Source organism: Lonchura striata, chromosome 6 (assembly GCF_046129695.1).
Source record: "Lonchura striata isolate bLonStr1 chromosome 6, bLonStr1.mat, whole genome shotgun sequence".
NCBI classification, from domain to species: domain Eukaryota; kingdom Metazoa; phylum Chordata; class Aves; order Passeriformes; family Estrildidae; genus Lonchura; species Lonchura striata.
This window is the reverse complement of record NC_134608.1, coordinates 5,746,960-5,773,691: the sequence shown is the minus strand read 5'-3', so window position 1 is coordinate 5,773,691 and position 26,732 is coordinate 5,746,960. Positions and strand designations below refer to the sequence as shown.

At 44.8% G+C, this 26,732-nt stretch overlaps 2 protein-coding genes across 2 annotated transcripts in view; one reads left to right on the top strand and one right to left on the bottom strand.

The window, feature by feature from the left end:
* Nucleotides 1-14,423, bottom strand: part of MNAT1 (MNAT1 component of CDK activating kinase) — a 117,840-nt gene extending 103,417 nt beyond the window's left edge. The window contains exon 1 of the mRNA XM_021554535.3: nt 14,294-14,423. Coding sequence (XP_021410210.1) covers nt 14,294-14,382 — 89 coding nt within the window. The 5' untranslated portion in view covers nt 14,383-14,423. The remainder of the gene's footprint in view (nt 1-14,293) is intronic.
* Nucleotides 14,424-15,574: 1,151 nt separating this feature from the next.
* SIX4 (SIX homeobox 4) lies at nt 15,575-22,078 on the top strand. The gene is made up of 3 exons (XM_021554474.3): nt 15,575-16,407; nt 17,728-18,416; nt 20,828-22,078. Exons 1-3 carry the CDS (start codon nt 15,575-15,577, stop codon nt 21,622-21,624), a joined length of 2,319 nt encoding a protein of 772 aa, XP_021410149.2. The 3' UTR covers nt 21,625-22,078.
* Nucleotides 22,079-26,732: the final 4,654 nt, after the last annotated feature.

The window sequence follows — 26,732 nt, the reverse complement described above, 5'->3', positions numbered from 1 at the left end:
CACCACAGGCTGTGCTGCATTTCCCACAGCTTCCTTCCCCTGGGCAAAGGCTCCCGTGGCAGAGCTGACTGAGGGCTGCAGGGGCATCACCCCTGCCCCATCCTGGCTGCCTGTGCTCTCAGGGACTGTCCCCAAGCCTGTGCCAATGCTGGCAGTGCCAAGAACACTGCCCCAGAGCTGCACCTCCCAAGGAGGCCAGCACAACACCTCCTCTTGGTCCGCACCAAGGAGAGACCACCAAGGACAAGAAGTTCTAAGTCTCACTTAAGGTTGGATAAAATTGTGGGGCTGCTTCACATACCTGAAACAGTTCAGGATATCTATATAATATGCTCAGCATACTGCTTCCATTTGTGAAGCTGCTAAAAAGTGTTTATAAAAATATATAAGAAAAACATCCCGTGGGTGTAATGCTCTAAGTAAATCAATGTAAGAAAATAAGAACTGTCAAAAGAAATCAGGATACAAACATGTGCCATGCAAGTGCAGCTTCCACCTGGTACTAAACTACTATTTATTTTCAAGGAAGTTAACAGAAAAAACAAAAAAATTGCACATTGCCAAGAATGGTATTCATCCCTTCCCCTCTTTCTACATTACTGTCTGTATTATTACAAAGGCAATACTATGTGTAGCAGAGAATGTTTCTGGTTATTAAATTTTATGTTTCCCTACTCAGTGGCATCACATTCTATGTGGCCTTTTTCTGCAATTAACATCCAAAACATAAATTAAATATTTATGGATAAATGTCAATTATGATTATGAGAAACAATAAAAGGAGCATAAATTAAATAATGCAGATAGAACAATAAAGTATTTTCACATGACCAAAACAATGTTTCAGGGTTAATGCTTTCTTATGCTAATTGAAAAGGTAATTATGTACTCATAGGTGTCATTATTGCATAAAATTTGGTAAACAATACTATTTTTTTAGCATTACTATTAACTCCCAGTAAGAAAAAGCCAAGCAAGCCTGGTTACTTCTTCCAGCAGTGCAATATTATTGGATGCTTCACAGGTATCTCCAGTATGAGACCATCCAGAGTGCAGTACAGTATTTACACAGCTATTCCTAGACTGTTTCCATCTTCTGTAACTAATAATCCATAATATTATATTTTGTTCAGTATTACCAGCTCTCCCACATACCCAAAATATTTTCCCACTGTTGTACTTTTTAACTAAGGAACTAACCCCAGGCTTCCTAAGAATTTTTTTTTTTTAAATGTAAAATGCAAATACTCTGATATGACATTGGGATAACCACCTTGTTGTTTTAAGGTCATTGCTTCTGTTTGCTGAGGCTGATTAGAAAAAAAAAAATAAAGGTCTGAAACAAAACATTTTTACCAAATTATCAAAAGCAGCCAAAAGTCATCAGTGACAACTTAAGGAATTGTTAATTACATGGGACACACTGTTCACAAATAAATTGGATTTATGGTTATGTTCAGTCGTTCCTGTTACCTGAAATTAGAATTAGAAGTTCATTAAAAATTAATACATTTCAGAGAATGAAGAGGCACAGCATTATATTGATGAAAGCTTCATTAAATTTTCAATGATGGAGCTGCTTCTATATTTATGGAGAAAGGACACAGTAGAAAGAAGTTGGGACAATTCTCCTTCAAGCAACTTTGCATCTTTCTATTCTCCCTAGAAAACAAATGGATTTTCAAACAAAATGTTGGACTAATTAGGTGTAAGAGAAAGTAACTGTGGTCCATTATATTGAAGGAATAGTCACTTTCAGGTCAGCATTTTTCTTGGATATGTTTGCCAATTATACAACTGATACTCCAGAAGAAAGAAAGCAGGAGAGAGAATCAGGTTGGAATGACCAAGCTCACATAAAATACTGGCTCTGTATTTTATCTGAACTCAATGGCACAGTCACATTTTAGAATACTCACTCTAAAAAAACCAGTATGGGAAATGAAGCTTTACCTAGCAAACAGTAAGAGATAACTTCTTGTGCAAGCAGAATTGTAAATCTATTTATCAAAGTCATACAGTAATGCAGCTTTGTTTTTACTGCAGAGACTGAAGCCAAGAAACAGACAGAAAGGAAACTATAGCCAAGCCCACTACTCAACCAAATTTGTCATATTACCATTGGCAAGTCAGACAATTAAAATCTCCATATGTAACACAGGCTACACAAAAGAAGGCAGAATCAAAAACGCAAAAGTGAAAATTCAAGCGGTCTGATCCCTCTTGTGGTCGTGCACCACAATATAAATTTATTATATCTCCACATTGTGCTAGCCAGTTTCCTTTGGAAAAAAGGCTTATGCAATCATGCTGCTACTCAGCTCCTCCCCTCAATACCCATTACCTTGTGTCAACCAAGCCAGGCAGCGGGGTAGAGGCCTGGATGTGATGTTATTCCTCTAACAACCTGCATGATATATGGCCCAGGCATTACAGGTTTTCCTTACAGTTAACATGCATGGCCTGCCAGGCACCAGGATGAGGGGTTGCTCTTTCCAGTTTGTTAGGATCCCACCTCTTTCAGCCTTTTGGATAGGCAACACTCAGCTAACACACAGAGGCAATGCCAGTTTATCCTCAGACCTTGTTTATTCTGCCCTGCTCAAATCCTGCTTCGACACATTTTACTGTTTTTCTCCCCCTCTCCAGTTTTCTTTGGCATGCACAGTCAGCATTAAATAACTGACCTTCTCAAAACCACCATGAGGTAGCATTATCCCCACATTACCAGATAAGGAAATTAAGCCACTATAATTAACGCTTGAAGCATGCCCAAAATTTCACATTCCTGATTTGAGAGCGATTAGCATTAGTGCTCTATAGGATTTCCTCTGCCCAAAGCCCAGCTCCCAGGGAGAGCAGGAGCAGTTGCACAGAGCCTGCCCTTCCACAGGGGCATCCCATGGGCACAGCAGAGGCCCTGCAGAACACTGCACTCCAGGAACTCGGCCAGCTCCACACCAGGGCTCTGTAAAACAACTCCAACACCCAGGTGCTGCTCCATCCCAGTGAGGGAACACAGGATCTGAGTGCCTGCTGCACCCTTCTTCTTCTCCTGGACAACACTTTTGTATCCAGGCTTGGCTAATTTCCATTTAGACACCTAAAGCCCTCCACCACAATGTTCAAGCACACTCACTCACTGTCCTCACCTCTGATTGCCACAGCCATGGCCTCCCCATGCCTTCATCCTCCAAGAACTGCATATCCTGCTACACACTTCTTGAGCTCCAGTTTTTCCTGAGTTTTCCAAGATTGTCCCAAATCCTTCCCTAGCCCAGTCATCATTCAACTTCTCATGTAGTCAAGTCCCTCTCTCTAGGCAAGTTTCCCTTGTGATCTTTGCAGTTTCCTTTATGTCATACAGTCAGAATGGGAGCCAGCCTCCCCTTTCGATCACTCCAGCATTCCAGTTTCACCAGAGCCACAAGGTGTTGCCCAGGCACACCTTCCCTGCAGAACAGAAGGCTCCCTTCCAAAATCTGTCAGCTGGCAGCAAAGATTTCCCCCCCAGACCCCATGGAATCTGAGCTCCCTAACTTCATCCCAAGAAACAAATCTCCAAGGGGTCGTTTCATTCACACATCCCTGAGATCCTGTCCATGTGAAGGCAGCTAATTCTGCACACATCTCCTGTATTACCTTTCCCCAAAACCAAGCAGAAAGAATAAAAATCAAGGGTTTGTTTGGAAAAAATTTGTTGCAAGAGTAGAAACTAAAAAGTTCAAATACAGCACTTCTCGACTAAGCTCAACAGACAAGTTTCTCTCCAGCTCCTGAATTCCTCCAAGCCTGCTCAGCTGACGATGTTCAGCAACAACCATGGCATTGCCCTCAGTCCTGTCAACCTCCCTCTCTTTTCCCTTTTCAGAACACAACCATACCCCAAAACTAAAAATAACTTTCCATTTTTTTCCTAAAACAAGGGATCTTTGGGGATTTAAAGGCAGCCTCCCATTTCTAGTTCACAGCACATCAGTCACAGGCTTATCAAACTACACAATTGCCACTGACAGTCTTTCCTGACACCATCCAGGGTGTGTAAGGAATATTTTTCAGTTTTTTAAAGCCTACAGACACTACTCCCAGAAAAATCTGGACTCTTCTGTTTACACAAGGCTATTCATGTGCTCACAGTAAAGATTACCTAGCCACTAGTTACACCTAGAGACTGTTCAACTCCTAATCCCCACAAAGATATCTTTTTTTTTTTTTTTTTAACAGATAAACACATGACACCCTGCAAGTAAGACAAGTTAAACATTTGTCTGTCTGTACTTGTCTGGGACCAGAGATCTTCCTCCTTAACCCTGGCTCTGAGGGCAGCTCTTGCAATATATCTAATCCCAGTGCCAGACTTTCCTGCCCAGCTAGACCCAACACTTCCCATTCTGGCTCAGCAGTCTGAAGGTGTCAACACTGGCCAAACCACTCCCTTGCCTTCTGCTGTCTAGGAACATCAGTCCTCCTTCACCAGCCTGGCAGAGATTGGCAGTCTGGTCACACTTCTTGGAACTAATAAAAAACTGAAGAGTTCAACATTCTTGGGAACTTTCACCTCAACACTCCTTCTTTAAGAGGAAATCAATAAAATACATTTTTCTCACTCTGTCCCACCCTACTGTTTCCTAACTCTCAGCAGAGCCACTTATCTTTTCCAAAATGTTAAAGTTGTCATGCTCATGTTAAGCCCAGGATTCTGCAAATGCTTAGACATAATCTAACCTTAGTGACAGCCATTGAGGCAGAACTGTGTGGGCACAGCAAAAATCATTACCTCATGTTTCCCAATTTGAAGCCAAAATATTTATCACATAGATGACTTCCTCATTGTTCCTTTGTGACAGAGCCATCTTGTTCTCACTGATCTGAACTTACCTACATTCCACACAAAAAAACCCTGCCAGAATTTCCTTACATATTTTCTCCCCATGCACATTATATTAAAAAACCAACAATATCATTTTCAGAGCATCAAAAAATCATTTTAGCTGTGACAAAGTTTAATTTTGTCACATAGAGCAGCAGCTCCTGCTAAGATCTTTTCTCAGATCTGGTCTCATCAAAATTAATTATTGCAAAATATTTTTTAAAAAAGAGAAACCAAGTAAATGTCTTTACAAAATTCAGATCACTGTTAGGACTACTATTGGTGACTTTTACTGCAGCCAGAGTGGTCTGTGAGGAAACATCCACTGTTCCCTGCATATCATCAAACCAAGAGAGAGAACCAGCAACAGGAAACTGAAGTGTCCCCAGTGCAAGCTCAGCACAGTGTGCCAGTCCGTGACTTTCAGGGAATTTTCCTTATTTTCTCACCAGGTATGAATTGAGTATTCAATTCAACTTCCAAAATGTTGACCTGGCTTTTCTTCAGACTTCACCTTCAGCTGTCCAGGGGGGGAGGAACAACCAACCAAAGCCCCAAACAAAGAGCATGCACACAAATGCCACTTCTGGACATTTGCAACAGGGCACTTCTGGATCTGCCCTGCTGTGAATTTACAGTTAGCAAGACACACATGCTTTCTAAAATGACTCAGGAATCTATTTGCTTAATTTCATAAATATTAAACCTATGCATATGGCTTATTAACATCTGACAACTAATTCAACCACATAGAAGCAAGCCCATTGTCTTTTTTCCTCACAGACCCACAAATTATTGGCTTCAATTAAAATGAAGTAGATGCAATAAAAAGAAAGAGAACAGAAAAACCTGTCTAATATGAAATTGCTTAAATAGGCCTTGTGTTTGCCTTCTTTTTGAGGAGCACTTGTTTCCACCACAGAGATTTACCACACCTGTGTCAGACCATTTGGGTGAGCATTCACCCAAACCAGAAGGGGCCAAGCATGTTGGAACAATCCTCAAGCTGGGCACCCAAACCCACTTCCAGGACCACAGAATCACAGAATGGTTTGGGTTGGAAGGGACCTTAAAGATCATCTCATTCCAATCCCCTGCCATGGGCAGGGACACCTTCCACTAGAACAGATTGCTCAGAGCTCCATCCAGTCTGTTCTTGAACACTCCCAGGGATGGGGCAGCCACAGCTTCTCTGGCCAACCCATGCCAGAGCCTCACCACCCCCACAGTAAAGGAATTTTTTTTAAAATAACTTATCTAAACCTGCTGTCTTTCAGTGTGAAGCCATTCCCCCTGTCCTGTCACTGCATGCTCTTGTAAAGTCTCCAACCCAGGCTACAAATTTAAACAGACAATTTTCAGAACCAAGGAAAAAGAATTTACTTTTCCATTTACTGACTGGAGAGACAGGATGTAAGCAACAGCTTTCCTTTTGCCAAGGTCACAAGAAGCAGAACTATAACTTAAATTTCCAAAAATACTTACAGAGAATGAAGAGTAGAGCTCTGTGAGCTTTGCTAAGCAGACAAGAAGTATTACCAAGCAGACATGGCAATTGATAGCTCAACAGAGAAAAGAGATTTTCTAAATATGCCAGTTTTAAAACAAAAGAATTAAACTGAGGCATTAACACCATTTCATCAGAAGTATCAAAACCATGACTCAGAGCCAAATGTAAAAGCAAATATCCACTGTCAAAACTGGATGGCAAAAGGAAATAACCTCTTGGGTATTTCAGCAATGATTTAATCACCTCCCATGACTAACTTGAAGAGACTTTGGAAGACTAATGGGATGGAATTGGATCCAAAGAGCATCTAATCCCAATTAATAAAAGCAGGAATAACTCCAAAAAGACAAAGAAGAAAGATGACCTAGATTTTTATTCCCTTAAGAAGTCAGGAAAAAGCTTTCTTTCAGAGGGAATACATCCTACTTAACACAAAAAAAAAAATTGCTTCTTCCTCTGAGGAAGCAGACAGGCTTTGATTATGCAATTACTTCAATCAAGCATCAGTTAAAGTCTCATAGCAGATCTGACAAAATGAGTAAAAACCTCCCTGATGTGTCTCCCAAGTCACACAGAAGAAACTAGGAGAATTCTCTCAGAGGTGGAAATTATTGGGAATGCAATACATTTACATAGCTTTCATTACTTATCTCCCCAAAGCAAAGTAGGCATTTTCAGGACCACACCAAGTTTCTGTTCTGGTTGAGATTTTCAACTGCATGTAGTCCCAATCCACTTTAATCCAACGAACATTTCATGCTTTTCATACAAGCAAGGATTTGCCATCCAGGAATCTAAGCTGAGGTGTGATATGGTAATAACAGCAAAAAAACAAGCCTCAGAGACAAAACACATTTGCTCTCCGAGATAAGCCAACTTTTAAGGCACACAGCTTAACAAAATGGTTAAAAAAACTAAATTAACATTGTGTCATAGGAAAGTCCTTCCTTCCACCCTATTCCTACCTCATTTGTAGACACAGATTCCTAGAGATGACCTTGCATCCCCTCTGATGTCTGACTAACCATTCACAAGTCACATCAACCTGCTAGTTCCGTACAAACAGCATTAACTGACCAAAAAAAGCCAATTTTCTGCCAGCAAACCAGATCAGCTCCTGCAAGGGTCTGGTAAGTACCAAAGGCTGGTGGCCCTTTTCCTTGTGACTGTTGCCTGTTCACAAATCTTGAATCCACACTTCATGGCTGAACCACCACACTCACACTTGTTTGTGCTCCAAAGCCCACACACTTTTTTTTTTTTATTACAGCCAACCTTTATGTTTACAAATGACAGCCCTGAATCATTGTCCTTGTATATCTTGCATTCAAGGTATTTTTTTAGGAAAAATGCTTGCCAAATAAAATTTAAATGCATATTTAAGCCCCCCTAATTCCCACATGTTCAAATGAAAAGTTACAGATCTGACAGATCTTCACTGCCTACCTCTAGTTTAGACTTCTTCACTCAAATTCACTTGGCTGAAATACAGTTTTATGTTATTTTCCACAGTCTCCTGGGCTTCCCCCATCCTAGAAGAAAGGCATTTTGTTGAACCACACTGCAGAGAAGAATGCAGCAGGAAGCCAAGCCGTCCTTTCACTTGGAAGGGGTTGAAACAAGAAGATTCCAAACTGTTTTCCAACAAGTCCAGCCCCACACACTGGCATGAGACCCCATTCCCCTGAATTCACCAGGGATGTTCCTATTCCTACCTCCAAGGGAATTTGACAGCCACAAAACTCCAAAAGCTTCCGACATTAAAACAAATAGGCAAATAATGAAACCTCTGTTTCTTCACATTGCAGCCTGTTAACACCACAATTAGAACTCTCCAAGGATGCACTTCCCCCTTAATGAATCCCTGGAAACACCTAACAGGGTGCAGGGCAGATTAGAGAATCCCCACAACACAACTTGGTGAACTGATGTCTCCCCTGAGCAACACAAAGCTGGGCCTAGAGACAGCTTTTTTACACTGTGTTCGTTTTGAAGTAATATTAACAAATTAATGAGAAATAAATACATCTCCCTCTGGGAACAGGAGAAAAAAAATCCTACATTTAAGTAAGGAGCCCAGAAACCTTTCCATAAGTCTCTCCAAGACAGGAAAGAGACCAGAAAAGCTTATAATAAAGCAAGTTCATCAGCTACCAACTAAGACTGTGGTAGTACATGAACAAACCCATAACCACCAAACTGGCAGCAGCTGAAACTGAGCTTCCCAGTTTTCTGTGGAGGCTGCTCTGGTCCCTCAGCCCTTGTCTCCCAGAGGTGTCAAGCTTGAAAAAGACACTTTGTCAAGACAGCACAACAGCTGGCATGACACTGGGAAAGAAAAGGAGTTTCTTTGCTTTTGCTGGTCTGCAGACACACACTTCCTCTCTATACAAGCCAGGATGGCTCCTTCCTGCTCCCTATAAAAGGCAGTGGGATAACAAAGGTGAACCAGCAATCCCAATTAACCACCTTTTTTACCTAACATTTTTGTGTCTCCTTCTTGGAGACCATATGGTCCAAGTTTACAGCCAAGAATAAATCTCTTTTCCCACTCCTGTTAGCAGTAACAACCTTAACGTTTTTTTAATGCAGGTTTGGGTGGATGTATTTCCTCTCCTCTTTATGTAAGTAAATCAGTGGGATATGCTTAACCTGCCTTCTAAAACTCAACACCGGCCATGAAATCCAAGCAGGCAGAGTAAAAGATAATTCATGGTCTCAAGTGAAGCCAGGTGGATTACAACTCCATTGGCAAGCATGCACCCAGCATCTGCATGCTTAGGAAAGACTTTAGGAATTCTCTGAAAAACCAAAAATTGTCATGCATGCACAACGGATTTTGAATATAATTCTTGAGTGAACTTCTAAAAGAAACCAAAGCCATCAGTGCACCTTAGAAACTAATGCATTACAGTACTTTAATGAAGCATTGCTCCATAATTAGACACACTTTTCCCTGCACAAAAAGTTTTTTTAAAGCCAAATATCTGATGCCTTGAACCTCTGTTATACTTAAGAAAATAAACTTTAAAAGACATTCATTATTCTTGAACTAAGCATTTCCTTACTAAGTCCCATCCTAGAACAACTTTTAACTGCTAATTTATCATCCTCCCTCCCAGTGACAAGGAAGATTTATAGTGGAAAAGGCTTATTTAACATGACTCTGATGCCAAAAACACATGGTGTTACACTTTTGGCAATGTTGGTCAAGAAGCAATAACCAAAGAAAACAAACTACTAAGAAATAACCCCCCAAAAAACCCACTCCCACAATTGTAAAGCTTGGCATGCTTCTATTGGAATAAACTGCAGTGAAATCCCAACCTGAAGGTTGTTTATAAAAGACCAAATGTCTGATTTCATCCTCTTGCAGCCACCTGCCCATCCCTTATCTCCACTGCAGCACTGCTGTGCTTATCAGCACTCTGATCCCACTCTGCCAGGAGCACATTCCAGAGCCCCAATGCCCATGGGGAGAACTCCCATGCCAAAGGTGCAGCACTGGGAGAAAGCCACTGTGAGTTTTCTAAAAGGGTCAAGCCACAGACAAGGGGAAGAGACTCAAAGGATGAGGGAGGAGAAATGGTACCTGCATGCTGCTGCCAAAATCCAGAACCAATCTGATGGCAGGGTCAAGGTCACAGAAAGAAAAGAGATGGGAAGCCAGCACAGGGATTTTCACACATAGCATCTACCTCAGATGAGATTTAAATGAATGAAGTGAGGAAGAGGAGAAAAATGAACAGCCAAACCTCCAAAGCACAGGATTTCATAGCAAGAAGAACCTTCACTGTAACCATCTGTAAAAAAAGAAAGAAAAAACAGGGCATGTGTTGCCCAATAAGTTCTCAGATATTCTGAAGTGCTTTTTCTATATAATAGTTGAGAAGAAAAAAAAAAAGAGGGGGGAAAATAAGCCATTATAAAAGGAATGGCTCTTCTAATTTCATTCTAATCAGAGGGCAAGAACTACCTAAGAACATGAAAGTGGAAGCAACCTGGCTGACGGAAGGCATAAGAAGACAACTCTCACAGTCCTTCAGAAAGGAAAACAGAGTCACAAAATGAATAAAATTAATTCCTGATAAAACCACAAGCTTTCTGAAACCCAGATGAAACAAAGATCTGAAGCTTATTGACAAATCATCTCAGCCAAGTAAAGGCTCTTCAATATTTTTAAATTCAAGGTATTTTGCACAAGTGGAAATCACATCACTGGAGGTCACTTCATTAAGTGAACAGCACAGTTGACAGAATAGGAAAGCTTTAGGAAAGAAACTACCAAGAGGCAACACTGAATGTAAAATGAAACTATTCCTTCAGAATGCTTGCAATGCAAGCAAGAGCAACTGAAGCAGGAGCGCATTAACCCACTCTCCAATGAGAGGGAAAATCTCTAACAGATGATGCCAAAGCACTTGGGGCATTTTCTGCATCAATCTCCACTCAGTAAGATGGATTAGCTGGCTAATGTAACTCATAGCACAGCAGAAGGAGCAGGAGCCCAGGCTGGAACTGGGAAATGCATTACAGCAACTGCTCCAAACCTCTCAAGCCAGCAAAGCCACGGCTCTGAATTTTCCATGCAGATTTATCGGCACACTTCAAACAAAAAGCACCATAAAGGCAATGTGCTTCTGCAGACAGCTTAATGAGCTTCCATAAACCCATGGACGTGTAGTCCATAAACCTGTGGACTATATCCAGGGTTACAGCATTAGGAGTACTTCAAGGTTTTCAAATCTGGTAAATGCAATATTTACCCTTTGAAAACGGACAAAAGAAGTTTTGGATCATCTCTGTTCTCTGCATTAAACTCCAACAACCTAAAGAAGGACTAAAGCACCTGCCTCTAAAGAGCAAGAAATAAGTACACAGGAAAACACAGATCAGAATCAAGCTTACCATCAGATCCTGGGAAGATGCCAAAATAATCTGAGAAAAAAAAAAACTATCTCCTGCATATTTCAGATAACAGAACAGATGACATTCAACACACAATTTCTTAGGAACAAACAGTATCAAAGGAATATAATTTCCTCCAATGACATAGTAACAATATAGGTAGTAAAACAGCAACTACAGGCAATATAGTTTTGGTTTAACTGGACTTTTGACACTCTTAAACTGACAGCCATATAATCTAAACAAAAGCAGAACATACTGAAGTACTCAGAGATGATTAGAAACCCACACCCAGAGATAAGCTATCGTTATTTCAGTCTGAGAGAAAATTGGTAGCAAGCCCATTCACATGGCTTTAATCTTTTCACATTCTCCACTGTTACAGAAAGCATCCAGGGGAAGAGTTATTTAGCAATGAACTTACTGCAGGTAACTTCATATTTTGCTCTGCCTCACTTGGATTTCTTATGGTGACAAGCAACAATTTCCAATATCTCCCAGATATTCTGTCCACAGACTACACATTGGAAAATAACAGGATCAAAGATTTGGCTGGAGGGTCTCAGAATCCACAGTCACCTGAAGTAACAAACTGTTTAACAGAGCAAAAAGGTAATTATAATCACCTGTACAACATAACATGGAAAGCAAGCTTGAATTCTGTTCTGCCCACAGATGTGCTGAGTGGTAAAGTGCTAAAGAATCTGGGGCTTATGCTCAACATAAAACAAATGTATCACTGAAAAAAAAAAAAAAAAAAAAAAAAAGTCATCAGCCTGCCTGGATGAAATGCAGGTATGAAAAGAACACAAAATAATTTTGATTCTGGCTGTTGTGCTAAGGACTCAGATGGAACATCATGTTCAGCTCCAGCAAAATGCAAACCAAGTGGAAAAGGATTTAAAAAAAACCCAGTGAGAATAGGCCCCAAGTGTAACAAAAAAAAAAAATTAAAAATCACTGAAGAGAGGAGACTGAAGCAATGGGATTTCTTCAGAGTGAAAAATAGCAAAATGAAAGCCTCAAAATATTGCAGATATTCCTATAAAAGAGAAATAATAAAGAGTTCACAAATGTGTAAAATTCATGGTAGAGTTCTTACATGCCTCAATTATAGGAAATAAATTTAGATTGGAAATTAGGAGTAGCATTTTCAATGGTAACAACTGCTAAATATCAAAATAGATTGAATAAGGATAAATACCCACCAGAAACTTATGTTAGCTCATTTACTTTGGAAGCTAATTAAATGTTCCATCCTTGTGACTGAAATATGGTGAATTTATGAGAACAAGTCAATTACCTCCTTTCATTCTCAGGTGGGTCATCTGAGCTTCCAGCTTCTAGATGAGTTACTATGGAAATTTATTAACCATTTCTAAGAAACAACTTCCAGCATGAAAGCTTTTTAATACTGTATGGAAGCAATAATAGATATACAACCCTGAGGGAGCTCTTGGAAGGAAAACACAGAGGAAAAGTGGCACACTTGAACCACATTGCAATGGAGAGTCCTTAATTACAACCAAAACAAACCCAGAGATCCTACTCTGCCACAGAGATGCAAACAAGAAGAGCTGGGGTGCCGAAACAAGACGCAAGACAAGAACATCAACCCCAAACACGGTGTCAGCAACTGCACCCAGTAAAGCAGAAAACACCATTAATTGTCTCAAGCAAAACTCAGCTGCAAAAAAAAAGCCCAAAACAACTGAGAAGCAAAGCAGGAGAGCAAACTGAGACATGCTGTCCTCTGCTGGAAGTGGCTCTGGAGGAGCCTGAAAGCACATGGGGACCACTTTGATCATTCCTTTGATCTTTGGTGAAGGATCAAGGCATCATTTTAAACCTGCACAGCTTTGCCTAAACGGGGCTGCTGCCTTTTGAACTCCAGCACTGCTGTCACCAAAGAGACACTCCTGAGGCCACCTCTCCCACACCTTCATGGCAAAAGAAGAGAAAGGAGCAGGGAAGAGAATGACAAGTAACACTTTTTTCCTAAGACAACAAGATAAATCCTTTCCTGCAACTGACTTTCTTCATCCTGTTCACCTACAACAATGCAGCAAGGCAAGCAAAAGCTCAAAAGCTGCATCTTTTCAATGTAATTCACAAGTGGTTTAAAAACATACACATCACAGGAAAAACGACAAGACAAAAATAAAAAATACAGAAAGGGCTGCTAGCGCAGGACTGGACTTGTATGGTGTACATCCAGGAAGAATTTAGAGTACAGCCTTCCAAACTTCCACACTAACTAAGGATGGTCTCCAGATCTGAAAGTGAGTGAGTTCGGGCTATTTGTGACTTAAATCAGCAAGACTATCTGTGACTACAATCAGCAACAGTCAGTGCAGTAATACCTAAGGTCTGATTTTCGGGAGATGGGAGAAAAAGTAATGGATGTTCTTGGGGAAAAAAAAAAACAAAACAAAACAAAACAAAAAAAAACCACCACGAATGAGTTAATACTAACCATACTAACCATCAGCACAGGCTCGCAAGAGGATTTCCCAACATTTAAACCAGCACCAAACCTTCAGCAAAACAGTCTTCATTCAGAAGAACTAACACACTACAATAATACAACAAAACACCTTTTTTGTTAACTACTCGAGCACAGCTTTAAATAAGAAATGCTTAACTCCATGGGAAACGCATTTTTCCCTGCATTGCCCGCTCCGCACGCCGAAGCGTGGCAGCCCTGCGGGACAGGAGCGTGTCCCGATCTCAGCCGCGTCCCGCGGGTTCCTCCCCGGGAATTCCACTGCAGAGCCGGCCCCGAGGGCAGCCAAACCCACACCGGAGCCAGCCCGGGCCGGCACGGACCCTCCGGTGGAGGAAACGGCGGCAGGAGCGGCCGGAGCCGCCCGGCGAACGCCGCTGGGTCTGGCGGAGCCGGTGCCGCCGCCACCCGCGGAGCGGCCGGGGCAGCGACCCCTTCCCCCAGGCCCCGCCGAGCAGCGGGGCTGCGGACCGCGCCCGCTCCCCCCGGCGCCACTCACAGCGTGTGCCCGCAGACGTTCACCATCAGCTTCAGCGAGGGGTTGCGGTACTTGGTGGTTTTGCACCGCGGGCAGCCCAGGTCGTCCATGGCCGCCTCCGCTCCCCTCCCTCCTCCCGCCGCGCCTTCCGCCTTCCGGTGCCGCCGCCAAACGGCCCCGCCGCCGCCCAGCGCCGCCCCGCGCGTTCCGCGTCCCCACGCCGCCCGCCCGGGAGGCAGCGCCTGCCCCGCGGCGGGGCCGGGGGGCTGTCCGGGCCCCGGAGCTCCCGTTGTAACAGCGAGAGACGGCGGGCGCTTGCCCACGACTAACCAACAGGAGCCACAGAATCGATTACTTCGGGAAAGAGCAGCGTGTCAGCCAGACCATGGCACTAAGTGCCACGTCCAGTCTATCCTTAAACGCCTCCGGGGATGGTAACTCCACCGTCTCCCTGGACAGCCCATTGCAATGTTTAATCACCCTTTATGCGGGGAAATTCTTCCTAGTGTCCAACCACTGCTCCACTGGCGCAGCTTAACGCTGTCCTCTGGTCCTGTCGCTGGTAGCCCGGGAGCAGAGCCCGACCCCCACCTGGCTACAGCCTCCTTTCAGGGAGTCGCAGACAGTGATAAAGTCACCCCCGAGCCTCCTTTTCTCCAGGAGAAACACTCCCAGCTCCCTCAAGCGCTCCCCATAGGACTTGTGCTCCAGACCCTTTCCCTGCTCCGCTACCCTTCTCTGGACTCGCTCCAGCACTTCAATGACTTTCTTGAAGCGAGAGGCCCAGACGCAGCAAAACTCCCTCAGCCCCAGTAACGACAGCAGACAGCACCGGGAGCGTTTTAACCCCTTCCCTTCCCGGGAAAGCCGCAGGTGACGGGGCCGCCACTCCCCGGGGGCTCCAGGTGGAGACTGGGGGGGGGGGGGAGCGGAGAGAGGAGCGCGGCCGCTTGATTGACGGTTGCCATGGAGACGCCGTAGCCCCGCCCACCCGGCGCGGCGCAGCCAATGGGCGGGCGCGGCCGGGGCAGCGGTGGGCGGGGCCACATAGTCTTGCGGCGGGTGCGGGAGTCGCGGCGGGGGGAGCGGCGGAGCGCGGCCGGGATACAGCAGCGATCCCGGATGGTCACTGCGGGGCCGGGGGAAACCTGATCGGCTAGAGCAGGAGGAGGAGAGAGATAGGAAGGGGGGAGAGGAGGAGAAGGGAACCTGGGGGGGGGGAGGGAGGAAGGAAAAAAGAAACCCCACAAGAAAAAAAAAAAAACGGAAAAAAAAAAAAAAAAAAGGAAAACAAACCGAAACATGTCTTCTGCCTCCCCCGCCACGGACGACATCGTGATCGCGGTAGAGATCAAGGAGGAAAATGTAATGGAAATGCTCTCCGAAGCCCCCGACGGGCCCGCGCCGCCGCCCCCTCCCGCCGCTGCCCAGTTCCCCATGGAGCATGCAGGCTCCGCTGCCGCCGGCGAGGAGGGAGCCGCGGAACAGGTACTGCTCCATACGGAACTCCTGGCCAGGAATCACCACGCTGCCTCCTCTCCCTCATCTTCCTCTTCCTCCTCCTCCTCCTCCTCCTCGCAGACCCCCCTGGCTTTCTCTCCGGACCACGTCGCCTGCGTGTGCGAGGCGCTGCAGCAAGGTGGGAACCTGGACCGCCTGGCCAGGTTCCTGTGGTCTTTGCCCCCGAGCGATCTGCTACGTGGCAACGAGAGCCTGATGAAAGCCCGGGCGCTGGTGGCTTTTCACCAGGGCATCTACGCCGAGCTCTACAGCATCCTGGAGAGCCACAACTTCGACTCCTCCAACCACCCGCTGCTGCAGGAGCTCTGGTACAAAGCTCGCTACACCGAGGCGGAGCGAGCCCGGGGCAGACCCTTGGGGGCGGTGGACAAGTACAGGTTGCGGAGGAAATACCCCCTGCCCAGGACCATCTGGGACGGCGAGGAGACGGTCTACTGCTTCAAGGAGAAGTCCCGCAACGCGCTGAAGGAGCTCTACAAGCAGAACCGATACCCCTCGCCCGCCGAGAAGCGCAACCTGGCCAAGATCACCGGGCTGTCCCTCACCCAGGTCAGCAACTGGTTCAAGAACCGCAGGCAGCGGGACCGCAACCCTTCCGAGACCCAGTCCAAAAGGTGAGGGAAAACTTTTCCTCCCCGCCCCCTCTCCCGCCTGCCTTTCCCTCTCCCGGCTCTTTCTTCCCTTGCAAACATGGCGCTTACCTTCGGTGCGCCTCGTCCTCCCCTCCTTCCTCCTCCCCGCTCCCTCGTTCCCAACACACCCACCCGGCCCGGGCGTGCGAGGCGGCGCGGGGAAACTTCCCGGACCCGCCGCCCCGCGCTCCCGGGGGAGCTCCCGGCACGGGGGAGCCGCGGGGCGGACTCCCGGGAGGGGACGGGACGGGGGTGTTTGTTCCCCCCGCTCCTTGTTTTTATTCAATTGTCGCGCCTGACAGAGTTAATCATTGACGGCCGGAGGACGCGCGGGGTCCCGGCGCTCCCTCTGTTTTGAAACCTGACTCGGGAGCGGGCCGGGCTCGGGTTTCAGCGGGGGAGCGGGGCCGGTTCCCGGGGCTCCCGGCCGCGCCGCGGGGCGGGAGAGCGGCCCCGGCCCCGCTCCGCCCGCGGCCCGGGCTCGGCTCCCCCCGCCCCGCGGCGGGGGCGCGGGCAGGTGGAGGTGACCTCCCCGCTCCCGCCCCCCGCCTTCCTCCGGGAAGGGACGGGAAGGGGGGAGAAAGCGGGGGGAGGAAGGCAGCGGGGAGAGAAGGAGGGAAAGCGGCCGGCGGAGGGGGCCCCAAGGCATTTCTCAACCAAGGGCGCGATTGTGCCGCCGCGGCCCCTCTCCGCGGGACACATCAAAGGGCGAGGGGGGAGGGAGGGGAGAGCGACCGAAAAATGCAGCCGAGGGCGGACCAGTCAGCGAAAAAGCCCGGCGCAGCCCCGGGCGGAGGCACAAAGGCCGCCCCCCATCTCTCCGTCCCTCCCCGGCCGCCCGGCACGGCCGGAGGTGCCTCCGCCGGCAGCGGGGGCAGCGCTGCCGGGATCTCCCGCTTCCCCCGGGCCGGGGGCGGCAGGCTGAGCCCCGAGGGTCCGGCGGCGCTTCCCGGCCTTGCCTCACCTCCCAGCGCTTTGCCAAATGGCCGCGGCCGGTCTCACACGTGGGGGGGCCCAGGCAGCCCCCTTCGGTCGCCGGGGTGGAGGAATTTATTTACAACTCCATAACCCAGTCTGTAAAGTTTCTCCTTTGGCGAGTGTTTGGTTTGATGTGTTCTGGTCTAAGAAACCTCCTCCCTTGGCTTGAATATTCTTTTAAAGTGCCTTGTAAAGGCAAAACACAGAAAAAAAATTGTTCGTGGAAACTCTCACATACTTGTGTTAAAGCAAGGAGTCCCCCTTGGTGCAGAGGTCCTGGTGTGCCGTGGTAATGCAATGTCATCTCTCCATCTTTTCCCGCAGCGAGTCAGATGGCAACCCTAGCACAGAAGATGAATCCAGTAAGGGGCGGGAGGATTTATCTCCCCATCCACTCTCCAGCTCATCAGACGGCGTTACCAGCCTCAGCCTTCCCGGGCACATGGAGCCTGTCTACATGCAGCAGCTTGGAAACACTAAAATAGCCTTGAGCTCGTCTGGTGTCTTATTGAATGGGAACCTCATGCCTGCCAGTACCTCTCCTGTCTTCCTCAATGGTAGCTCGTTTCTTCAGGGACCCAACAGTGTCATACTCAATGGACTCAGCGTGGGCACTTCGCAGACTGTTACCTTAAATTCGCCCAAAACTGCGACGAGTGTTGTGAGCAATGGGGTGTCCATCACTGACATACTGTCGTCATCGTCGTCAGAAGATGTTAAAGACTTCAAACTCCTTCAGGCTTCGGTCCCCAATGCCACAGCAGCCTTCAGCCCTAGCAACATCCCAGTCACTTTCCCAGGATTGATACCGAGCTCAGAGGTGAAAAGGGAAGGCGTAGAAACTGCTGCTTCCCAGGATGGAGGCTCCGTAGTTACTTTTACTGCTCCTGTCCAAATAAACCAGTATGGCATTGTCCAGATCCCCAATTCAGGAACAAATGGCCAGCTGCTGAACGGAAGCATTGGTTTCTCTTCTCTGCAGCTGCCTCCAGTTTCTGTGGCAGCTTCACAAGGTAAAAGCTTTGCCTCTTGCAGCAAGAGGTATGAGAAAAAGTTGGAATCAGGCACACTTAGCATTTTAGAAGCTGTGATCCTTTTCTTCCAAGGTATCGACATAGTGTCTCAGCCATGGCCACACACAGAACACCAAGGGATACTGCTTGCCTCCCTTTATAGTGGGTTATGTTTGTGGGCAGACCTTTAGATGAAGCTGAGCACCTCTGTTAAGAGCATGGAAGGAGGTCTGGTAATTTACACCCCTTTCATCTCATGCTGTTCACAGAAGTTTGTGATAGGAGTCTTCACAAATATCTGTAAATGTTATATGTTTCAGTAATTCAAAATATTCCCCGTTTGCCACTGAATTCTTTTAATGAGGAGGTTCATAAAAATGAAAATTATGGCAGCTGGAAATTGTTACCGTTGTTCTTCTTGTGGTGGTTGTTTTGGTTTTTTGTTTACTTAACAAAGGCATTTCACAAAAATACACTTTGAATTACTGTAGACACAACAAGACCAAGCAGTTGCTTGTACATTTTCTGTTCCATAATTAAGAAAGATTAAACTTGATGGAAACAATAGAAGTAAGCACCAGCTCGTAGATATAGAATGTGAGGCTCTTTGGATAAAACTGCCCTCAGTCCAAGGGAAATATGTCATCACAGGTTCATGTGCCAAGTGTGCAGGCTCCTCCCCAAGTTTGCTTTCGAGTTGGTCTTAACATACCATAGTCTGAATCTTGCAGCTGGCCAGGAAGAATCCCAGGGAGCACAAACCCAGTTCTGGATCCCTTTTTTTGAAGCAGATCAGTTAAAAGGCACAGTTGAACATCTTTGGTACTCATTGGCCACTTTATCTTTGATTATGAAAATTATTAAACTGGAATGATTCTCTCTGGCTTCAGGAGCTGTGAATACTATAATGGAAGTCAAATTTTGCTCATATGCTTCTTTGATTTTAATGTGTGTAGGGTGTGAATTGTTCTTGCTGAAGTTCAGGGAGAAACACTGAAGCTGTGCAATCACATTTCAAATGGGTGCACAATTATAACGTCCTAAAATGTGGCACTCACAGGCAGTGGAAGTTATTGGCACATAGTTTAAGCAAGATTAAAGAGGGAAGACATTTAGTATGAATGCCACCTGTAATTACTAAAGCCACTTAATCCACGTGCTCCAAGGCATAAACTAACAGCCAGCAAAGGTGAGAAAGTCCTGTCCTTTTAGGTATTGTAGGACTATTGTATTTGAAAAGCCTAAGATTCATAATAAGTTCTTCTTTGACCATTTTTCCCATTGTTAAAAATACTGATTGCCTACTGGAGAGTGATCCACCATATCTTTGATGCAGAGAAGGGTTCTGGTTGTCTTGGATGGGTAGGTGGCTGCCTATCCCAAGTGAAGCATGCTGCAGGCTATTTCAAGTAAGCCAGTAAATAATACTGACAAGTAACTTCAAGCTACCTGGCTTTATTATTCTAGTTTACTTGTATGCATAACATCTTCCAAAAAATCATAATTGATCAACCAACATTAATAGTGAACTAAAATAAAAAACTACTTTTGGTGCTGTTCTAAAATATTCAGCTGTGTCTAACTGTAGTCTCTTATAATTAAACTGCTTTTGAGAAAGAGAGTTGTTCCAAGTGGGACTCGGTCCCAAGAGCCAGTATTTCTTATTTTAGGAATTACCATAATGACAACTGACATGGCAAGTCCAGTGAAAACAACTTCAGGTCATCTCTGGCCACCTCTCCTTGCTTTGGCTCACTGCAACATCACACGAGCAGTGCCACGGCTTTCAGCAAGGGCAGGCAGTGCTGGATGACTTTGCACAGCATGGTGGATGTGGTAGGATTAGGATTTTAGAAAAACACAATAAAGCAAGGTGAAAGGGAATAGAGCTGTGTGCTTGGGGATTACCTGTTTAGACCAATAGAAATCACTGGTTTTTCGTGTTTTCTGTGTGGGTTGGCTTGGGCAGGTTCTCCCCAGCAGCGGTGGATTTCATGTGACGTGTCTCCAGTTCCCACACACAAGCTGTAGTCTGTCACTGAACTATCTTTAATAGCTTTTCATGCTTCTATTCTTAGATGGAAATTGAGTGGTGGCAACGAGTGAAGGCCAAAGCACATTCATTTTAGTCACATGGCTGGGGACTGTTTGCTCCTTAATGAGAGTCTGAAAGATACCTAATCTAATATATCAGAAACTTTTTTTTTTTTTTAACCTTCTAGAAGTAACTTCTATTAACAGCATTGATTTCTTTACATCAAGTTTTCTCTCACCTGCTACAAAAATTGCTTTTCAGTGTTACATGAAATATTAGTGTATGTGTATACTGCAAAGGTGAAAAAGACCAGGACTGCATAACTCTCTGCCAGCTGTAATCTCTGTTTTCTTTTCTTTTCCTTCCCTTTCCCTAGGTAATGTTTCTGCAAATCCCAGCACATCTGATGGAGGAACTTTTACAACTGAATCTTCAACAGTGCAGCAAGGAAAGGTTTTCTTCAGCCCCCTCGCTCCGAGTGCAGTGGTTTATACCGTTCCCAATTCGGGCCAGGCAGTAGGATCTGTCAAGCAAGAAGGACTGGAAAGAAGCCTGGTGTTTTCTCAGTTGATGCCAGTCAGTCAGAACACGCAACTGAACGTCAACATGTCTTCTGAAAATATATCCAGTGCAGGACTCCAGTCCCTGGCCTCCTCGTTAGTGAATGTAACGCCCTCACATAATTTTTCCCTCACACCACCAACTCTTTTAAATGCTGCAGAACTGAGCTCTGGTATCTCAGAGAGCCAGTCCATGTCTTCACCCGTGACCAGTACCTCTACAGTGATATCAATCAGCAACACTAACTATGCAACCCTTCAGAACTGCCCCCTCATCACCAGTCAGGATCTGTTGTCCATTTCCACAGCGCAGCCCGTGCTTGGAGAAATCGTTTCGACAAGTGGAGACCGTGTCAGCCACCCCCCTGCACAAGTGCACCAGGATTTTGGCAGAGAGCACAGGTTGGTTCTGCAAGCTGTACCCGATGTCAAAGAGAATTTCTTACCTAATTCTGAGAGTAAGTCAACTGGCAATTTAATGATGCTGGATTCCAAATCTAAGTATGTTATGAGTAACATGGTTGACACGGTATGTGAAGAACTGGAAACGGACAAAAAAGAACTTGCCAAACTGCAGACAGTTCAAATGGATGAAGTTATGCAAGACTTGTAACTTCTTTCTTTTCTTGCTTTCTGTTTTAATAGATAAGTCTCCTGTTGAGGCCCTAACAAACAAACACCTAGTGAGGTGTTTGTGGTTTTTTTTGTTTGGTGGTTTTTTTTTTCATTTAAAGAAACCAGAAGAACGTTTAAGTGGTCTGAATCAATGTACAGAGGAATCTCCAGCAATGGAATTAGATTGCCACACTTAGTTTGCATGCAGTATTCTCTTTTAAGCAGATTAAAGGAGAAAGGAAATGGCCAGGGCAAGTACTGAGGAATGGGTACAGGTTTGGCTACCAGATGCTACCCTGAAAATTTAACTAGACTCTCCATAGTACAACATACTCTTAACAGTAAGTATACACTCCTAGCTTCAGACAGAAAACAAAAATCTCACTCCAAAATGGTAGAAACAATGCAGACATGTTTTTTTCTGTTTACTTCCAGTCCATGGGCATTGAGAGATTTCTAAGGCACTCTAGACGATACCTCTCTGACTACTTTTATGTTGTTTGAGGTTAAGAAACAAAACAAAATCATAATATTGTTACTGGTTTGTTTGCTTTTTTCCCAGCAGACTTGCATTTAAACCAAAAGTCTCACATCAATCCTGTACAGGTTTCTAAATGCTACAGCTAGTGTTTTGCCAGTGCACAAGAAAAAAGCATCGTTTGAAACTCTAATTATGCAATTCAGAAGCTTTCTATCCAGTATGAATGTAAATATTGTTTCAGTTCTTATAAAGGAGACTTTTTTTTTTAATTAGTACAATGGATTTTATTTATGGTTTATGTTCCCTTTCACTTTAGACATAATGCATTGAAAAGGAAAACATTTTCTGGCTGTTTAATTTATTTTATTGTTTGAGCAGGAAGTAAGCGTAGTTATTTCTGACAAGGTTTTACTTTTTTGTAGTTTTTTTCAAGCAATAGACTGTAAAAGTAAAATGTTAATCACACTGAAACTAGAAAATTAATTCCCAGTCTCACAAACCCAGGAGGTCACTGTTTCTACCCCCTCTGTCTTTGTGTTCAGGGCTTTTTTTTTGTTTGTTTTGTTAGTTATTTGCAATTTAGTTGAACCCTTTTGTGTATTTTTTACAGAATTCCATGTGCCTTTCTTCCTAGTGGCCTTATCTTTGTTACTAAAGCACAGTGGCCAGAGGAATAAAAACACTGATTTGCAAATATCCGTCCTCAGGGCCGTATCCTGATGCCTTACTTGTGCAAGGAGACCCACTGACTTGGGTGTCCCTGCTTGCACGAGTAAGAGGAGGTTTAAGAGTCTTCTGGACCTCATGGGTGACATTTCCTGGCAGTGCAGAGAGCCAAGGATGGCTCCTTCTGCCCCACATCAGCAGGACAGGAGGGGTCCGACCGCAGGGTTGTGCCGAGGGGAAGCTCTTGGCTCCATGGGATGAGCAGGAAAAGTTGGATGGGCAGGCCAAGGAAGGGAACCCCATGTTTGGGACAGCTTCAGCTGCTGCTCGAGCAAGGCCCCCATCCAGGAGTGCAGTCGAGTGTGTATTTATATTTATCCTCCCAGGAGAAGCTGCCTGGGGGCTGTGGTGGGAGCTGCAGCAGCCGTGGTCCGTGCCTGGCTGGGGATGGGTGTCCACACCTTTCTCCCTGGGCACAGCAGAAGCAGGTGGGCTCTGGGCAGGTGGAACAGATCTTAACCTTTCCTCCAGAGGAGTTTTTGTAGCATGGAAAAGCACATCCTTAAAGCTTTAAAATAATAAGAAGAATTCAGATGTACAACAGTGACATGCTGTTAATCCTGGTGGGTTTGGTTTTGTTATATTTTATCCTAATGTGAATATATACAGCAACTAAAGCATGTGTTCATCCTCATCAGGGGCCTGCTCTGAAGCTTTTGGAAGGCAATGGGAAATGTTTTCATAAGCTTCTGTGGGCTCTGAATCAGGTTCAGGACAGACCAAGATCACTTGTAAAGGACAAAAAAAAAATTGAAAGGAAAGATAATTAAGGTAGCATATCCCAATGTGTTTGTCTTGATTTTAACTGGTTTCATGGAAAGCTTTTGGGGAATGAAGGTTTTTCTGTGCACTGTGGGCATGGCATCAGCATTCTCGTTGTAGTTTTGCACTATATTGCGTATTTTGCAAGGTTTTCTGTGGAACCTCGAGGCTGAGCTCTGTTGGTGTGCAATGGGGTCCATGCTGTGAGCCAGGGTTGCAGGGAAGAGGGCAGGAAAAGGAAGAACAAGTGTGCAAGGGGAGCACTTGCAGAGTACAGAGTCGCTGACACTGTGCAGGCAGGAGCAGCCCATCAGAGTTGGCTGTCCCCATGTGCTCCCAGGCAAACAGGGTGTTTGAGGCAAGTGCTTTAAAGCAGAGATTATCACAGGCAGGACATGGAGCTGTATGTTCCCCTGGCACAACTTTCCCTGACGTTCCCGGGAGCTCCGCGTGAGCAGGGAATCGGATAGTCCAGAGTTCTCCTAACCATTCTGCTTGTTTATCTGTATGCTGGGCCCCAGCGTGAGCAATCTGTTTCCCACCTCTTCTTCATCCATGTAACTAAGATGGTGATGACAGTAGCTGTATATGCTTTGCATGAAATCATTCAGCCATTTGGAAAATTAGAAATACCCCATATCGCTGTCATTTTAATGGAGAATGTGTACTTGGCTCTGAAGGAGTTGATGGTGGATTAATATTTGGTCTGTGAAGCTCAGACTATATTTGGAGGCAAGCTAGGGAATATTTCAGAGCAGTTGTTGGTGTGATCATCTCTCATAAGAAGAGACTGTGGTGTTACAATAGTACCTGTTACTTTAATTTTTCCTTCTTTGCGTTCATTGTGTTACTGAGGCTCTGAATTCCGTGGCTTTGCAGCACAGTTGATGTGAAAAACTGTGTATGTTGTTACAGTGGCACGTTTCTTGGAGTGTCTGGTACTTCTAATAGGAGACTTCCTACTCTGCAGTGGGAGTGGAGGATGTACATAAAAGCAATGTTTTGGGACAAAGTGAGATTAATCTATTCTAGTCTTCCAGATATCGAGTAACTTCCTATTATCTTTTACTCTTTCTTTCTTTCTTTCTTTCTTTCTCACATTGAAAATAAGTGTCATTCCCTCCAGATAAAGTAGCTATAACCTCATGTTTTCTGCAGGTACATATGCACAATATAAAGACTCATTGCACGGTACAGTGTGTTTAAAATAGAAATTTAAATAAGTAGTTTTATTCCTTACAAGGATAAGTTTTTATTTTGTGGCCCTCAGGCAGGCAGGCTCACTGCTCTCAATAGACAGTACTCAAAGCCCCAAAAAGTGTCCAGGGCCAGATCTTTGGCTGCTGTAAATAAGGCATTGCTCCACTGACTCCCAAACCAAGGATTTTTACGTGGTGTTTGGGGGATTTGGGTGCTGGTCTCCCACACATGGGAAGGCAGTGAGTGTCCAGGCCCCACAGACAGCCCTTATTATCACATCCTGTTGTTTAAATGGAAGGTATGTCTACCTGGCATACACATTCCTTCTCTTCCCTTCCTCCCTGTTATGGATGAGAGTAAAGGATCATTTCAGCTCCGCATATGTTTGTAACTTCTAAGTCCACTGGAAATCTTACAGAAAACATTGCCAAATTCTACTGCTTTACTAGTCCCAGGCTCGGCTTTGAAAAATATGCCTAAGGAAATTCTTATAAAGCACGATGTTAAAAACCCCTCTCTTCTTTACTACTTTTGATTAAAGCTGCCTCTGTTTCACCCAGAGCTTTGCAGAAAACCAGAAACACGATGAATTGAATGCTCTGTGTGGACTATTTGCAGCATTATCCCTGTGGTCTTACCTGCAAGGACATTTCAGCAATGTAAATCACAGACATCTATTGGCCAGGTCCTCAGCTGGGCTGAACTAGCACGTTTCCATTGACTTTAATGTCCTTTTTTGCCAGCTGGGAATATGGTCCATTCATTTCACTGGTGTTAGGTCAGGGACGCATTTGGCCCAGTACACAGTGGCAGCACAAACCAGAGCACAAGGCTGACATTGGGTAGAACCAAACAGTCACAGTCTATCAAAGCATATACCTCTTCCCATTTACTGCTTTCCCCTACCCGTGGATTCAGGAAGACTCATTCAGAAAGTGGCTTCACCCAGAGGTGAGGCTGGAAGTGTCATTACTGCTCTCAGTCTGAGATTGATGACAGTAATGGACAGGTTCTAATTTCAAATAATGCAAAATCACCTCAGTAATAATTTTCAGTTAAATAAATTGGGGTGGAATTTGGCCCTGTGTGCGCAGGAGCTTTTCATGTATATAGATTTCCAGTGTCTGTGCACTTTCCTTAGCAAGGGCAGATGAACAAGAGGGTGCATCCCTCCAGTATCATGTGAGATATGTGTGCAGGGCTCTGGGAACATGAGCTGCCCAGTGCTTGTGGTTGAGAAGAATGTCAAATCATCAGAAAGAATAGTAATTTTACAATTCTGAAAACAAAAATAATGGTATTTTTAAAAGCAAGGATGCCTGAAGTCTTCCTGTATCACCTAACAGTTATTATCTTGAAGGATATTTTATACCTTAGCTGTATGTTTCATATAATTTAAAACTTGCTTCTTAAATTTCTGAACTCAAGGAGGGGGTGAATCTTCTGGCTTTCAGGATTCACATTCAGAGGATGTTTGTTCTTTTGCTGCATGTACTGTTTGTCCAGAACTAACCAGTTATTTCTCCAATATGGGTTTTATTGTGCCTTACAACAAATATTAAATTTAAGCGGAATGTACATGTTAGAGGAGGGAATAATAAAGAAGAATTTACTGCACTGTTAGGTGATGCTGCCCCAGAGTGTATCATCAAACATATCTGTGCTTAATTACCCAACCAAAGAGATCTAAAGTATGTATGTTTGTTGTACTGTAATAGGGGTTTGTGCCTGGACAATTAAGTGTTTTATTTGTATTCTGAGATGATGTGAACTTATTTTTCTAAACACTATACTGAATAAACTTTATATTTATACACATCTTGTGTAAATATTTCTGTTTGGATGTCATGTGTGGGCTTTGAATTTTGAGTTGGAAAAGCAATCTGAAGTAGCAGCTTGGCTTCTAATGACTTATCATGAAAGGTGATGGCAACTAG

Excerpts from the sequence above, each read along its gene's own strand:
- SIX4 (XM_021554474.3), top strand. The coding sequence starts at position 15,575 with ATGTCTTCTGCCTCCCCCGCCACGGACGACATCGTGATCGCGGTAGAG. Across the intron at positions 16,408-17,727 it reads TCCGAGACCCAGTCCAAAAG|CGAGTCAGATGGCAACCCTA; the intron begins GTGAGGGAAAAC and ends CTTTTCCCGCAG. Across the intron at positions 18,417-20,827 it reads TTCTGTGGCAGCTTCACAAG|GTAATGTTTCTGCAAATCCC; the intron begins GTAAAAGCTTTG and ends CCCTTTCCCTAG.